This window comes from Nyctibius grandis, chromosome 11 (genome assembly GCF_013368605.1).
Source record: "Nyctibius grandis isolate bNycGra1 chromosome 11, bNycGra1.pri, whole genome shotgun sequence".
Taxonomy (NCBI): Eukaryota; Metazoa; Chordata; class Aves; order Nyctibiiformes; family Nyctibiidae; genus Nyctibius; species Nyctibius grandis.
This window is the reverse complement of record NC_090668.1, coordinates 9,597,687-9,615,551: the sequence shown is the minus strand read 5'-3', so window position 1 is coordinate 9,615,551 and position 17,865 is coordinate 9,597,687. Positions and strand designations below refer to the sequence as shown.

The window sequence follows — 17,865 nt, the reverse complement described above, 5'->3', positions numbered from 1 at the left end:
CTGCTAGCAAATGACTGACTGCATTTACACAACATTATCAGTATTGCTAGCTCTGAGAGTCTCATGTTTGTTCTTTTTCTGAAGGCATCAATTCCTAAAAGCCTGCAATGATGCAAGAACTCAGGATTGCCTGAAAAAGGCAGTGATGGGGAATGAAAGGGGAGTTTTATAGCTCTCACTTCAAGGTGATTCAAAAATATAACCTGAAGCACATGTCCTTGAGTATCAAAAGGCTTGAAACACCCTTGAAACACTCAAAAGGCCTCAAAAGTATGTAAAGGTTTATTAAAACACGATTATTTTTAAACTCTAGATTTTTAAAAGTCAGGATCATTACCTTTTTGCAAAGAATTCTGACATCTGGCATGGTAGAGCTTGCTCTGTTTCTTTCCTCACAAATTGTATTCATTCAACAGCAACTAAGAAACAAGAGGCGCCGATGGAGTATGTGCTTATTCTTGAGGCACAGGCAGGCAATGTCACATTCCTAGCCATTCATGCTGTCTTACAACAGAGGAATCTCATGCACACGTGGAAAACTGTTTAGCTAAGTACCTTTGAGGAAGTTTTAGTGGAACTGAGAGGTATTCATGTATCTTTTGGAAAAGTCGGCTCTAAATGTATCTGCATAACTGTAATGTGGACTACCACCGTCAAGCTGAAGGACGGTGGTTTGGCTGATTGGATTACATAGCTTTGGTCAACAATATTAGTATACTTTTCCTTTTGGCTCTTCTGAATAAGGACACGGCCCACTGGAAAAATAAACAAATGGTTTTCTCTATTAAGGCAATCAAAAATAGGAAATGTACACTTGCAAAAACCATTCTGTGAATAAATGCAATGATGTGGCTACTCTATTTCATTTAAAGAAAAAGGCAATGCATCGCTGGGTTCTGTAAGAGTCTCCCACCCATAGTTACTATTATTCCTTTTTTTTTTTTCCTATTTTTGAGCTAAAAGTAACAATGTCCTTTTAATATTTATTGAAATCTTTTAATCACAAACAATAACAAGAAAGATTAAGTTTCCTCTGAATTACCTCTACTGTTACACTTCATACAAAACTACCATGATGTCTTGTGGAAGAATGGGGCTTTCAGGCCTTTTTTTTTTTTTGCTCACTGTGTAAGCATCCTACTCCACAGGATATAAAAGTATTGATACTGAGGAATGCCCTCAAGTCTGCACTAGGATTGATACCATTTAATAATTATTACACTAAATCATTCTACAAACAATTTAGAAATTGGCAGTGTATTGTTGCAGTTCCATAAAAACAACAACAACAAAAAATCCCTCTGCAAGGCATAGGACAATAGTGTCTTCTCAGTCTTACAGCTTTCCTTCAAGACATAGCCGTAAGTAAGAGCAGCCTTGAGGTTATCTACAGAAGACCTTCATAAGGCTCAGAATGGCTGGAATCAGCTTTTTGTCAAAGACAATCCTCCATCTACAAGCTAGATAGGGTGTAATTCAAATGCTCTGTGCTTAAATAGACTTCACCTGGCCACCAAAATTGTTTTCTGGCATTGAGAAGGAAATCTAATTTGGGATATAGAATACAGCAATGTATCTTTGAAAACATTTTAATGTAATAATTTTGGCATAGGGTAATGGAATTTGAACTTGCAAACAAAATTTAAGAATCTCTGCAGAAAAATACAATGTAACAGCAACTAAAAAAAAAAAGCAAACATACTTTTAGCACGGAGTAATATAACACACCAAGTAATGACAGTGCTTCTGGGAAGGACTGTGCCCGCACTTGTAAGAAAGGCTGTATTTTGTTAAGAAAGAAGGAGCTTAGTCATGTAATTTCTCAGAGAAACATCTGAGAAAGTTATACATCCAGTCAGACTTAGAGGGAAAGACTGTTAATGCTACAATTCCTTCTACTAGTAAAACTAAAAGCAGTTTAAATGGAGATCAGCACTAAACATTCTGAAAGACCACGTCTGAACTGACTTTTATTTTCTTTTGGAGACAAGCTGCTATTTAAAATACAAGGCAAGCAAATCGGAAGCAAAAGAAGTACCTCTTCTAATGGTTCAATGTCTGCTACTGAACTGTGCTGCACCCGGTTGGACAGTCACTAGTTGTTGGCAGCTCCCACCTGCCAGGACAGGAATGGGTGCCTGGTCACTTGGTCTCAGTTCTTTGTGCTTCCAGCTGCTAGGCTACATTAGAAGACAGAGAAAAAAACACAATAAATCTATTCCTAACATATTTTACACAGACAGTGTCTATTGTATCCCTAAAAGGCTTTGCAGTCAGAAAACAAAGAAGGTGAAGAGGTTTACCCAGTCACATATGGGAATGAAAGCAGTTCGTAAGTGATTCATTAGTGCATAGTGCAAATAAAGTTTGAAAACACTTACGACCGCAGAAATAAAGAAAACTTAGATTTCACAACCAATAACTCATTGCAGTTATTCATGCTAATATAAAGAACTGATAAAGTTCCATGGATTTGCATGTATGTCAGCCAGTAATCTCAAATGCCAGGTAAGAATTCTCCCTCTAATCCTCCAAAACTAACTTCAAACTGCCTGAACATGATATAAAGCTATCAATTTAATCTCATAACAAACACCAGTGAATAGAAAGAACCAGACTTACTATCAGTGATCTTACACAGCATGGAAAAACTTTATGTTCTCAGAGGGTTTCTTCCATTTTTAGTGAAGTGGATTGTGGCTCAAAGCTGAAATAGCATTTGGTCGAGAACACAGCTTCTCAGGGGTTGATACTGGGGGTCCAGTACTATTCAGTATTCTTATAAATCATCTGGATGACAAGATGGAATCAGTCTTCACCAAGCTTGCAGACGACAGCAAATGGGGAGACGACGTAGTTAAGAGCGGAGAGATGAGCCACTATTCAGAGAGACTTGGACAGGCTGCATGACCGGGCCAACAAGAATTGCACAAGACTTCACAAAGATAAAGTCCTGCATCCAGAATGAAATAATCCCAAGCAGCAGCACAGGCTGTTCCATTAACACTGGACTACAAACATCCACACTGAAAAGCTAAGAGAGAACTGAATCCAGAGATCTCTCTGAAATCAGTTTGACGAATTTCCAGCACTTAAGACCCTCCTGTTCTGAAAGAGAGGACAGCACATACTTTCCCCTTTTACAACCAGGTAAATCTACATAAAGAAAATAAAAAATCCAACAATGGAAAAATATAATTCGAAGATTCTTAGACCGGATAAGTTACATCTAACCACGCACTCCAAACGCATATGTAAAAGATGCTCTTACAATATAGACTGACAAAAAGTAGTAACTACATTTAGAAACAAGCCATATAAATTGCAACATAAATAAACACAACCCATTCCAAACACAGAGCTGAAGATTGAAATTACAGGACAGAATTGTGAGATCTGTGGAATTTTTTCCTAAACTCAGTGGGTTAAGGCCACAAAAAAGATCAGCAGTAGTTAGCTGTAGAGCAAGAGTTATTTACAGAGTAAGACCCAGGCCCACTCACTCTCTTTCAGCTGTACTTCCCTGCTTCCCACAGCTTTACAATCTGTGTTACATTTAGGAATTTATACTTTGGTGGCATCACAACAGTCAGGCTTCCCTGTATTCCTTCTTTCTGCTCCACAGCCAACTGTCACTTCAGGAGCAGTCTATATAGAACCAGTGATCGAGCAACTAATATCCAGTACATTTTCTGGCTTTACCAAAAGCCTTTTACCAATTAATTTTGTTTAGCCATTTTCTTTGTTTCAGATTTCAGATGTTACTGCCTGGAAGAAACATGCTATCCTGTTTCCCTTCTCCTCTTATCAAGCTCCTTTAAATAGAATTTTATTGTAGATGCAAATATAAACAGAGTATACTTTTGTACAACATCTGCCTCAAACGGATGAGGGACCATCAGCATTTAACAACGTGTTCTGCTCTCAGACCCATTTTGATGAACTATTATTAGAGAAAATAATAACATAATTTGATTTCCAAATGCAGGCATCACATTGAATTACAAAGTTGCTTTTTAGGCAAACTAACAAACTCTCATTAGATTTTAGTCCATGACACTTCATAATCCTCCATTTTTATTTCACCAATCATGGCATGTTGAAAAGCAAGGCAATCTTTTGGGAAATGGGGATATCTGGCTGCAAGATGATCAAGAACATATTGTTTTAATGCTGTATCAGGCTCCTGTCTCAAAGGATAAGTTTTGGTCTTCATATGGTGTTAAGACAAGCATCTCTCTTCCCACAGAATCTCATGTAAGAAGACCTTATCAGGATGTGGCAGACTACAAAGACAAATTACATTAAGAATTTTACCCCTACTATTACTCCTGTTCAGACACAGAAAAAGGCTGTGATGTGAGCTAGAAGGAGGTAGCAATTGTTAACAGAAACAAAGTGCTGTTTACCTTTCATGTCCATGCAGAGCTGGAACGTATCACAAACATGCCTAAGACACAAAACTGCCCTACTTTTACAACCAAGAGCAATCCAAGTGACATTGTTTTGTGCCAATATTTCAAATCCCTCCTCTTGGGGAATCTCCCCAAGATTCATTTTCGCATCCTCAAAGTCATGGAGGACAGCAAGTTCCTTTCTTGCATCAGAAAGCTTGTTGTGCTATAACTTCTGTGTAAAAACTGTAATTTGTGTATGAATTTTATGAATCTACATGCTACATGGCCATGATAATACGAACAGACCACAGCTCTCGGTAGCATGCACTCCACAGAACTAATGACAGTCAAACAAACACCACCACCCACCAGTTTTGTTGTTATGCAAACAAAACTGGAGTCTTTCAAACAACAAATTCATCTTAAAGCAAATTACTTCAGTCCCACTTAATACAAAAAAGAACAATCAAATAAAACATAACAGTGATTTAAAAAGCCATCTCATGTGTTGGATACAAACTCCCGATTCCCTACCTATTCTAAACAGGTAAGAAACTACAATTAGTATACTATCATTAGTAGTATACTAGTGTAGTATAGTAGTATACTGTTAAGAGAAAGATGCAAGTGTTTTAGGCATGTAGATATATGGGCAAATAGACCATAGACCTCTAACATACGAAACTGCACTGAGAAACTAAATGCCATACGAGCCTGGCAAAAGTTTTTATACATACAAACTGAAAACTGCTTTCAGTCCCCACACAGAGTTAGTTATCTGGCAAAAATGACTCACAGCTAAAATATTCCTATTATGAGAGGTCACTGAGTGCATTTAGAATTTCATATCAGAACTACTTGTAGTTTGCAAACAGCTCTACCCCAGTTCAGCTTGCCATTAGCATATTACTGCAGCTAAAAGAAGCAGAGGCCAAAAAAAAGAATAAACTGGGTAATACTGTAAATATATCTAACAGTGGGGAAAAAAAAAAATAAAAAAAAAAATCAGAAAATGCTTTGTATTTCACCAAGAATGGTTTTAAATAATCATTCATTGTTTAAGCCTGCTTTAAAAAAAAATGTCTTCAGGATTTTGTAACGGGTATACTCCAGTAAACAACATAAATACTTCATTTTTATTTTCATGACATTAAAATGTGTCATGTCAAGCCCTGGTGAAAAGAAGAATGCTTGATCAGATGTGTGTACTTGGTAACTTCCTTAGTCCAAACAAAAGACTTGGAAGAACAGCTTTAAGGCCTTTGTTTGTTGTGTTAGCAGTTTAAGCATGCCTACAAACAGCTCTCCAGAACATCATCCAAACAAAAATTGGCTCAGACATTTGGAAATAGTTGTTTGTGTTGTTTAAAAGGCAAAAATAGGAAATTTATTGGACTCATTCTTGAAGCTTTCAAGAATTCACGAACTCTTCTAAAAACCAATACTCTTAATAAAGGAAGATATAGGCAGAAATCCAGAAAACAAAAGCTATGATAGAGAATATAATTTTCAAGCCTCAATTTCAAGGATTGTTTCTGTTGAAATTCTGTTAGATGGAACACTGAAAGTATGTACTATAAAACAGCTGTAATGTAGAGACATTTTCCCTCACAAGCAATCATGTTAGTTACACACACATCACAGAATACAATGTGTTTATGTACTAACATTCAAAACAACTTTAATTTTTCCCCACAACTCATATTCACCAGGAAACTGCATGTCATCACATTGCTTGGCCTTTTCATAGACAGTAAGTATTCTCTTTTCCTAACTTCCCTCTGTCACTTTGGCTCTAAACTTCAAGCAAACTGCTGATGTACAGCATAGTCTGGTTGGGTTTTTGGAATGATGACTAAAGCCTTGATTCTATCACTTGTTCCTCCGGGCAAACCTTAATACCTCAGGTAAGCACTACTGCGTATCAATGTGCAATCTGAGAGGAGATTTAGGCTGTAGCCATTCAGTAATACAGTAAATAACTGCAATATTAATTTTTGAAGACACATCAGAATCCAAACAATTTTTGGAAATTGTTCTGGGGAAGCATAAAAATATATATTTTAACTGTTTAGCTGTACTTGTAAGTTTCCTAGGGCAAACTTATGGCACATACTATTCAAATAAACACAGCTTTTGTTCCCCAAACCTCATTTGTTAAATTACCCTAAAAAGAAAGTGTATTTTTATAAGCAATTTAAAAACTGGTAGACACTGTGTGTTAAAAGGATTAACTAATTAAATCCAAGTTGTTCCAAATATACACATTACACAAAGTAAAATATAATTTTAAAATATGTCAGAATAAAAGTCTGTAGTGATTCTGGAAGAATTAAGAAAGCTGAAAAGTTATTTTTCTTGTTCTTTTGTGGTATCAGATACTGCTGTTGACCACTGCTTCATTCTTCAAGCTGTAGTTTTTCTACTAAAATCATGAGACCAACAGAAGATACTTTTGTCCCCTAACCTCAGCTGCAGACACTTTTTTAGCTCTGACTGAATTTGAGATTTTAACTTGAAATGTGTCCACTGAGGTAAGAAAGGGTTAAAGGTTTATAGAATGTTTCAGCTGTGGAGTGGTTTCCCCTGCCAGCTTGTTCTGGCTCCTGTGAAGCTGCAAGAAAGCCTCTTATTTTTCTGTTTCGTCTTGTCCTTCTCCAGGCCATACTTATCACAGCATGGTTCAGCTATTCCTACTTCAGCTGCATTTTGTTGTACTTCATTTTCCACTTTTTCTTCATCATTCTTTGTTTGCAGTAATTCTTCTTCAGCTTCTTTGCAGCCACACCTTCATTTCTAACAGGCTTAGCTGGATTGCCTTTTGTTTCCATAGCTACTGGCTTTTCCTCATAGGGTGTGTCTGATTGTCCTTTCACCCCAGTCTTCTATACACATACGGGGAGAATAAAAAAAAAAAAAAGAAAAAAAAAAGAACTAGAATTAATAATCTTAAATCTGTATTAAGCACAAACTTATACAACTACTATACAACTACCCTCAGAGAGCTGCCTCTACTTCTTGTCATTCCAGCCAAACCCAAAGGCCAGATCTGGACCAGGCGACAGGCACAGCTGGTCTTCCTTTCACCAGTGGGACCTGACCACTCCTGCCTCTTTCTTGCCCACATGCCTAGATTTCCTTCTGGCAGAACCCAAAGTGCATGAGGTAATTAGAAACTGATACACAACACTATTTTGCCCTCATATGAAGTCAAGATGTGGCTAAAACATATAAATGGGCCTAAAAATCATTCCACAGTCTACTAAGCAAGCCATAGTTAGCATGTGGCTTTTATACAAATAAGTAAATCTATGCTGAAGAAAAATAATGCTTGAAAATTTTCTTATGTTTAAAGTGTCATACTACCTGTTCAAAACGTTAGAGCTGAGAGTGGGATCTTTGGGAAATTTCCAAAGCATGATATGCATCACTTATTTACCGGCATAAATTACAAAGCAGACTGGATTCTTAAAAAATTTGCACAAAATTTCTATTGAAAGTTTCTTTAGATGCAGACAATTAATTCTTCTCATAATAAATTCTATTCTGTTTTAAAACAACAGCAACAAAAAACAGACGTTACTGACTTTCAGGCTATATTACGTTTTACTTATCCTAACCATGTCTGGAAGGAAGATCGCATTCAAACATCTAAAACATTTTATGTCTTTAGATTTAACTGCACTCTGAATAAACGCAGAATATAAATGCTGTCTAAGGTTGTTCATTTTCAGTAAAAACGAGTAAGCCATCCACACACAATTTTAAATTTATGTCTGAGACACAGAAATTTTGTTTTCCTAAATTAAGGTACTCCCATGCCTCTAGAGAAAGTATATATGCCTCTATACAAAATAATATATTACTCTTATTTTAGAAACAGTATTGCATGCATATTGTTACAAATGTTTCACTGTACAGGGAACAGCATACACATGAGAATTTAAGTTTCTGCATGTCAGGGAAGCCAGCTGAATTGCAATGAAAGTTTCCTCAAAGGCGAAGGAGTTCAGAGCAGCCAGGGACAGGTTATCAATGGCAGTTTGTCCAACTGAACTAACATAGAGGGCCAAAAGGAAACCTTATTTTTGCTGCAGAGAATCACTGTTACCCCTACACGAGCTTCATTTAAAATTACAAACAACCAAGAACAGATCCATGATGCTCCATCCTAGCCACTGAAGTCAGGAATCAATAAACTAAGACATAAAAGATTTCAAAGAGTGGCATGAGGGGACTGAGAAAAGTACTTAGATTTTGAGTAAAGAATAACGTCATCTGGTTTTCTGTCTTGCTGCACAATTATCCCACACCTAGTATTGTAAAAGCTCCGACAATTTTTTTTTGTGTGGCTGATGTGCTTACAACCTCTCTTGTCTGCACGAGATTTCAGGTATCAAATATTACAGTTGAGTGCTCATTGCCATCCCCACAGAAGAAGCACTAATCTGGAGCCCTCTCCTCTACCTGGCTACTTATTTTCCCTAAGCTGGTTGGAATTTAATTAATCTTAGGCCTCCACGACATGTCAGTTTCTGCTGAAATAGCCCAACGAGTTCAAGATTTTGAGATCTGAGGGAAAGAGAGAGGGACAAATGAAGATGAAAGTGGGATGGAAAAAACAAGAAGCCAGGTTACAGGATCCTTCCTGAAACTGTTTCAAGAAAAAGTGTATCGACAAAAAGCACCATTACCAAGGCAAAATTAGAAAATCCTTATAAATGCAAATATTATATCTGTTCCAGCTGTACTGCAAGCCTATAAATTACAAAGCTTTTAATTAAGCCAAATGCTACATTCTTTTTGCCATCCAAAAGTATTATTAGCTCACATTAAAGATACAAAACTTCATTTTGAAAGAATTTTGCCATCAAACGGGGAGGGGGAAGTGTATTTTTTAAAAAAAAACACTTAATCTATGACAGAGAACTGCAACAACAACTCAGTGGAATAGACCGTGACAGCAGAATTCACTTTATCTGATTTTACCTGTCTAATTGTGCTAATCATCTTTACTCCTGTAGTCATCAGAGAGAAAATAACAACTCTACAGCATGAGTCCTACAATCTACTTAAGAGGCTCATCCTGGTGTGGAGATGCATCTTACAAAATATTCCATTTCCCTCTGTTAACAGCACGAGCCTAAATGTTGTTTTTCCATACTGTAATGCCTAAAGCTAGCTGAGATGAATCTCACCTGAAATATTTTTCAGGAAAAAGCCATTCCTATTCTTGGTAGTGGATCCAGAACTCTAAAGGGCCTCTCTGACCCCCAAAGATGACAGATAAATACACTAGCTGTATATCCAAGGGACTAAAATAGATTATTTCAAAATTGCTGATCTGCTTTTCCATCAAGTGGGATACTGACCTTCTGTTTCCACATGCCGTCCTGGGGTGCAGGTGGAAAGGTGCATGGAACTCTTCCATGCTGCATGTGATAGGGCAAAGGGAGACTGGGATCTAGTGGCACCCATGGGACTGAAAGAGTGGCAGGTACAGTAGGCAGATCACAATGAGCTTTATGTAAGTTATATGATGCTCTTGTTGTCTTGTCAAGAGAACTCTTGTAAATTGCAACTGATGAATCTCCTGCAGTATGAGTCAATAAATAAGAGCCCTCCTGCAAACTAAAAAGATAAAGTTCAAAATGAAAAATATTTAAATGTTTTTGTTTTGTTTCATTTGATCAGGATAGCTACAAAGTTCTTAATGCAAAAGCAAAATATCTTCAGATATTTAGTTATCAGTCCCTGTTTTACAAAAAGACTATAGACCAAGAAGCATGAATTAAACTATTGATAAATACATACTGACTCCTGTGTTTATAATGTATTCATAATGTACTAATTTATCATCAATGTACAGACTGTAATCCCATTCAACAAAACATTTAAGCATACACTGAAAACCATTCTTTAACCAGTGCCTTACAAAGCATAATGCATATATGGACACAGACACAAAGAGCAGACGTGCTTTAAATACATACAGGATTAAACAGGTTTTCAGGATGATAAAGGCCAACCAACTGCCCGTATCAAAAATCTTAGTCACAAATCAACAAGCTACGGAAATTATGAAGTGCAGCAAAACTCTTCTGTAATTCAAATTAAGAGGCTTCACACACAGTGCAGAAACCTGCTTCGCAAAAAAAAAATGAGACACTTGCAGACAGAAAGCCTTGAAGTAGCTAAATAAATAAAGAAAAGGAAGGAGCAAGAGAAAGGCTGCAACATTGTACAGAGAAAGACACACGCTGTTGTAAGTCAGGCTAAGCAGAAGGGAACACAAACAGTATTACTTCTACAGATTAAGCAAAAAGACTAACAAAACCCAGAAGTTCAAGTTTTAAATGTCAGCCTACGTACATAATACTACAACTCACTCCTGTGAACTGTTTAAATCTGTTCAGAATTGTCCAGTCTCTTCTCTTTATTAAGTGGTTCATAAAAATCAAGTTCTTATTCTTTTGCATCATTTATACGAAACCTGTAATCCTAAGCACACTTTTACTTAGTACTGTATTATGCTGTGCTAGACCTAAAAGAATCTGTAAAATATTTCATGTATCTGAAGAAATAAAAATTAAAGAGTAGACAAGCATTCTATGGAAGAAATAGGATAAGCTGGGTAATGTTGCAAATAAATACAATGAACAAGAATGGGGAACTTACTCAGACACTTTCTTCAAAATGTGATGAAGTATATTTAACGAATTTGCAGGCCTGCGAAAAAGAAAAAAAAATACAAAAGTAGTAACTTGCAGGGCTTGTTAGGGTTTCAAATTCATTGCTAAAAAAACGTACTAAAAATACTCACTTAATCAATCCAAGTTTTTCTCTTAAAATTTCTGGAGAAATCTTTTCTAGCATAATAAGCTTTGATGTAAAAGCATCAATGCGTCCTGAAAAACATTAATCCAATTAATACACTAAAAATAAAAGAGAACAAATGTAAAAGCATAATTTGCAGACCTAACGCATTTTAAAAGGAATAAAAAATTTAGCTCTTTTACAGTGTAGAACGGTGAAAAGTATTTCTCAATGTTGTACAATAACAGAAAGTAAAATGTATAGCTGCTTTAAGTAAAGACATCTGTATTTGGGCTGTCTTTCTAAATCAGGGAGATGCTCAGCATTCCAGGAAATCTTACATCTTGGGTGATGTCTGGGATATACAACCTCATTTTGCCATGGCCTTAACCTCATCAGTTAGTTTGTATCTTCTCAAGTTCTTTTGATCCTTATCACTATGCTTCCTCACTGGACAGATCATGAAAGTTTATCTTTTACAGCAAATTTACTTTTGAGTTTATTATACTTGTCTTTCTATTCTGATACGTTATATGAACAGTTGTGTTCTTTGATTTGCTGGGGATTCTGTAGCTTCGTCTCTTGATTTTTCTTTCCTCATCTGAAAAATCACAATTTACAATTCAGGCCCTGTTCATGGCAAATTGTTAAAGACTTCTTGTCTCTGACATAACTAGCAGATTTAAAGCTCTCCTCACCACATTTTTAAAATAGAGGCTGGCAAGAACAGTTTAGCCCATGTACAACCTACTCAGTGGAATTCACTGCCTTACTACAAATCTGCTCTCATAGAAAGTATAAATGCTTCAATCGTACAGTTAAAACTACTAAACCAAAACATTTCACATTCCAAGCTAAACATTACTAGCAATTTGTTATGTGATGTATAAGAAGTCCAAGTAAGAGCTCTCATTTTTAAGAAATTCTTAAAAAAAAGCACCAGGACAAGTCATTTCTTTTAAACACCGTACATTAGTTACTTTTCTTGATATCAGTATTTGGTGCAAGACTAAGCAGCTAGGTTTAATGTTCTGCATTGCTGACTAGAGGAAAAGAAACTTGAAGTCATTATTAAAAAAAAAAAAAAAAAAAATCTGTTTGTCTTCTCCATTCCTTAACAGCCTCTCCTCAAATCAGAAACTTCTCAATTTCTAAACTCATTGACAGCATATCTGGGGAAAAAAAGAAAGTAGTTCATATCTATGAACTACTCATACCTAATTTATATTGCTGTATCTTATATTTGAGATGTGACTGATTGAGAACACTTGACATTCAGTAAGTTACCCATACAGTAAGTACTTATTTCCAACCCATTTTTCAAATAATCTTTATTTAAAGGCCAATACTATCCTATTCAAGGGAAGGTAAACTATTCTTTTTGCAGTAAGTTTTGCTTAGGCACTTAACGCAAATAAGTGAATAATGGTCAGGGTAAAATGTTCCCATTAATCAGCAAAGCTTATCACAACTTTATTTACTGCTCAGATCAAGTACAGGTATCTTATTTGGGAAGCATGCCACAGAGATTACTCCCTTTGCAGATGCAGGACTTCCTATCTGAGTAGCAAGGGGACTTAAATCTAACAACCGAGCAAGGTGATCTACTAGCAAAAGGAGCACTGCACTCTTAAGTTTGTTTGATGATTAAAATCTCTGCTTTTGTGCAAACAATCACTGCCTTATTTGAGAACATACAAATTAAAAAATTCAACTTAATATCACACCTTGAAATTTCTGCAGGAGGCCCCAGTTACACTTCTGGTTTCTTTCTCATCTCCTGAGCTGGCAGCACTGCTGAGTCACTGCACTGAGCTATGAGATTCTTCCCTCAGCCACACAGAGCAATACAACACCAAAGAACAACGCTGGACAACTACGGGGCACAGACGAAGGTCCAAAGACCTTTTCATCCGTACTTATTTGGCAATACAAAAGATTGCTGAGACAGTGAACTAAGTTTTTTCAAGGTCCAAGAACTCCTAAGCAGTTTAAAACTGATGTCTGCTACATGTTCAAAACTTCAATTTTAGAGGCTTCGCTTAAAATCCACACAGTCTCAGAACTGTGCGAACAAGAATGCAAGTTGTAGGTACTGTATTAGTAACAGGAAGGTCACAGTTTTCAAACAGTTGTTCTATACTTTCACACTCATCCTGTGGGGTAAATTTAAAAAGAGCAATACATCTATGGTTCTATGTTGTTGTTTAATCCCAGTTGGCAACTAAGCACCATGCAGCTGCTCGCTCACTGCTTCCACCCGCTGCGGGATGGGGAGGAGAATTGGAAAAAAAAAAGTAGAACTCGTGGGTTGAGCTAAGAATAGTTTAATAATTGAAATAAAATAATAGTAATGAAAAGGAAGATAACAAAAAAGAGAGAGAGAAATAAAACTCAAGACAGACAAGTGATGCACAATGCAATTGCTCACCACCCGCTGACCGATGCCCAGCCAGTCCCCAAGCAGCAGTCAGTCCCCTCTGGCCAACTCCCTCCAGTTTATATACTGAACCTGACATCATATGGTATGGGACATCCCTCCAGCTAGTTTGGGTCAGCTGTCCTGGCTGTGCCGCCTCCCAGCTTCTTGTGCACCTCCTTGCTGGCAAAGCATGGGAAGCTGAAAAGTCCCTGACTTAGGATAAGCACTACTTAGCAATAACTAAAACATCAGTGTGTTATCAACATTATTCTCATACTAAATCCAAAACACAGCACTGTACCAGCTACTAGGAAGAACATTAACTGTATCCCAGCTGAAACCACTCTACTGTGGTTGATTTAAAAATTCCTTTATTATAGGACGTGGTATTTCACTTACAATAATTCACTTACAACAAATTACCGCGTGATCTGAGAAGTCAAGTCTGTCTTTCTGCTCACACCAAACATGATAGCAGTAGTGGTCTTACTTTCAGGTATCAGATTAATGAAAAAGAATGAGACATTCACCCCATTTTAAGTTGTTCATAATACAGGGATATTACCACCCGTACAGAATTGTCCATGAAGTTTCAGGACAAAGCTTTCTGTTGCAAAGAGTTGTCTAACTAAATCAGGACACTTGCAACATGTATTTTTCACAGCTCGCCAGAAATACAAACTGAAAGGCAGAATTTCACAGCCACCTTCCAGTATTTCTCCATGAGAGCAGAAAGAATCCCTAAGTAGAATATGGTAACAGTTTCCTACTACAAGCTGTGGTAGATGCTCTTTCATAAAATGGATCATTTACTTCCATGTATGTCTTTTTACCTATCTCTATCAGAAGGTACATGGCCATACCAAAACTCTGCAGTCCCCAATGTGCCTACCCGAATAAATTACACATTCTGTAAGAATCAAAAGCTGGCGACATGCTGAGTCCAACTCCGTATTTGTAGCAGACTTTTTTTTTTTTTTTTTTTTTAAACAGTGCTGGGAGGGGGCCTGGCCCACATGCTGGCAGTACTAATCTACTGTGCAGGACAGTGACAACCCACAGTAACCCTGTGCCTCCCTGGAGCACACAAAAGGAGAACGCCTGTGGGCCTCAGGGTTTGCTGCTGGAAGAAGCACGTCCAAGAGCTGACAAACACACACCACTGGAACAACCAGTGTTTCTCAATCCCAACGACTTTTTCTCCCAAGCACAGAATAGACAGCGTTTTGGAGGCCGGGCCACTGAAGCCTGCCAGCCTAGGGCTCCGTGCCCGTTTCATGGCCAGCAGGTATCTAGGAGGAGACGCTGAGGAACCTCGGTATCAGAAGGGGATGGCTGTTTATGCCAGAACAACTCCTGCAGCACGCAGCCTGCTTTCTCCTACCCTCCTGAGAGCCTCTATAAAAAGGGGTGTTGGCTGGATAAGCTGCCTGCGAACTTCTGCGCGCAAGCCATGTGTTAGCTATCCTGTCACTGATGGGACATTAGATAGACTGCATTCTTTCAGTTTGTGTACTTTGTAAGCAGATTAGCCCTCTCTCCACAGCTTCACTATTTTCTCACGCTGCTTGTGACTCTAGAAACGTTAATAAAAACGTTGATAAAATTTTATATAGGGGGCTAAATTTCAGTGCAATTCAGTATAGTGTTCTTGTCAAAAAAAGAAGACATGCTTCAGTACTGTATGTTAAGATATAATTAGAAATAGAGAACTCTATCCATAATTACCTGTGAGGATTTTTTTTTTTTAGAGAAGGGAAAAACCACAGCAAATATTGCCTTTAAAGCTTAAAATTAGAAACATAAGTTCTTTTCAATATGGAGAGCAGACAAAGATAGATGCAATTGGCAAAACTACCACCTCAAATATATCAGATTTCCATGAACCTTATAATTCTACGATAGGATGCAAAGTTTGTATGGAAAAGTCAGGAAAGAGAGAACTCAGCATTTCTAATATAATATTCTGATGTGAGCCACCAACAGCAAAAGCATAATTCAGTGCACAAGCGGAAAGGTTAGGCAACCACAGGCCACAACTGCTGCCATAACAACCATAAAAAACAGAGAATTTGTTCTACAACAGGAAAGTGACAGTCCCCACTGCACAACACGTATTCACTATACAAACAGGATTGCCCTCACTTCATAGCAAGTGCCAAACATATTCTAAAATGCATTTTGACTAACCACTTTGCTGCAATTTTCCCTTTTACAACCTCATTAATTACAAGATAATTGGTATCAGAGAGCTCTGCATATATTAAAGGCGTTGTTAAAATAATCTGGCCACATTCTTTATACACATCATTTTCATTTCTCTACAGAACATATGTACCCTAACAGACAAACTTTCCTGACATATAAAATGTCTCTGTACAAACATGAATACAGCATTTTCTACAGAACATTTGTAAGTGAAACTTTCCGTATAATGCTGCATTCCTACAGTGCTTGGTTTATGTGATTTTGGATAAATGGCCTTTACAAGTAAGAGATCTTTCTGCTACCATTTCCATGCTTTTTATCCCTGTTTTATTGTCTTTTTATCTTCTGTGCTCTGAATTACAGCTGTCATCTCTTCTACAGATTTGTAGTTTCCTGCTTTGTTCTCACTGAATGTACGCTACTTCTCATTCATAGATTCTATTACATTATCTCCTGTTTCCATCTGCTGCATAATACAGGACAAGGAGTATCAAGACCATCCCTTTCACAGAGATGTTTCAAGTCATATCACATATTAGGAAATTAAATGTCATGGATCAGTTAGATATGGACAATGGAAAACCTGGAAAATGTGTTTAAGTAAGATCATCCAGCATTCTGAACTCCTGAGGAATATCATAGCTATGGAAAGAACTCTTCAACAAACTTATGTTATTTATTTTTCTTCTTTCTGTTAGGAATTTTATTTCTGCAAAGTCAGAAAATTATTCCCAGGACACATGTAAACTGTTTTCAAAGCATGTAATTTCTCTTATTTCTGAACGACAGAACTTGCTTTAAGCCCTATCCTGCTTGTTTTCCCTCATTCTCTTGTATCTTATCTGTCTACATGTTACCAGCGTAGAAATATGAACATTATTGCCTGTTTTCAAAGAAAAATAAGTGACGTTTGACCTTTTCCCATACTGCAAGCTCAAAGGCCAAGGAATCAGTATCCTCTGCGCCACATGCCTGATCCTCTGTTAGTCTTCTATTTTGGTTTGTAATAACAAATTTATTTAAATGATTTCACAAAATGATAAGACACATTTATATCTCACATTTCATCAAGAAATATTTTTACCACTCCTGTGACAAAATATTTCATGTTGTACATAACTCATTTTAAAAAAAACCCAACCAAATAAAACAAACCCCCAAAACCAAAGATACTTTAAGTAATGAAGATTACTAACTTCAGAGAACTAAATTTACGCTTACAGATACATTTGTCTTTGAAAGGCAAATAAATGCAGTTCTTGAAAACAAAGGTTACTGGATGCTATTAATCTAAAAACCAAAGTTGAAATATCCTCATTCACCACTCAACAGAAATTTTAGACAAAGCGCTTTAAGATAAAAGTGAAAAACAAAATTAGAAAGTAAAAATAAATAAGAACATATGGAATATATCTTTAATAAATACTTTTATCTTCTGTTATTCTGTGAACATTCAGACATACACGTTTCTTAAGCAAAAATCAACACATGAACTTACCAATATAAAATAAGCATTCCGAATGCAACATACTCTCTGTCCACAACTGACATACTTCACTTTCTGTAAGAGCTTCAACACCGTAATAGGCTTGGTATTCTAGTTTTGGCAACAGGAATATTGGAGTAAGCTATAAAAGCGAAGACACAAGAAAAATCGGCACTCACTGTCCAAAAAACGTCCACATTTTGTAGTTAATAATCATCATAGTCCTCCACTACAGCTGAAGCAACAAAGATGTTTCACAGATTTTGTGTAATGGCTCATGTTCTATGAAATCCACAGTACAAACTTCAGACTACAGAGGAAGGTGAAATGGACCAAAAAAACCCCACCTAGGCAAGCTTTTACAAATAACAAAATTTTGCCTCTAAGTAATTTTTCCATGCAACTAAATTAATTTGTTTCACACTTCTGTGCGCTACTGCCCTCTGCAGGAATTTAAGAAAAAATACATTATTATATTTCTGATTTGCTTATTATTAGTGGAATCCTGCCAATTATTCCCCTTGTCAGAATCTCAC

General features: G+C 36.9%; 1 protein-coding gene across 7 annotated transcripts in view; it reads right to left on the bottom strand.

The window, feature by feature from the left end:
* The window catches only part of ICE2 (interactor of little elongation complex ELL subunit 2), a 41,201-nt gene that overhangs the window by 7,118 nt on the left and 16,218 nt on the right, over nt 1–17,865 (bottom strand). Inside the window, exons 11-17 of one of the 7 annotated variants that reach the window (XR_011048950.1) lie at nt 17,342–17,471; nt 11,221–11,305; nt 11,076–11,126; nt 9,770–10,028; nt 2,623–7,282; nt 2,039–2,180; nt 357–419 (exon numbers count right to left, since the gene is read on the bottom strand). Coding sequence is in view for 3 of the 7 variants with exons in the window: in XM_068410124.1 (XP_068266225.1) it covers nt 7,091–7,282; nt 9,770–10,028; nt 11,076–11,126; nt 11,221–11,305; nt 17,342–17,471 (717 nt within the window). In the remaining 4 variants the exon portion in view is untranslated. Of the gene's footprint in view, nt 1–356; nt 420–672; nt 756–2,038; nt 2,181–2,488; nt 7,283–9,769; nt 10,029–10,482; nt 10,540–11,075; nt 11,127–11,220; nt 11,306–17,341; nt 17,472–17,865 lie in introns of those variants that run through there. The other 6 variants (XR_011048951.1, XR_011048949.1, XR_011048952.1 and 3 more) reach the window with 6 other exon arrangements.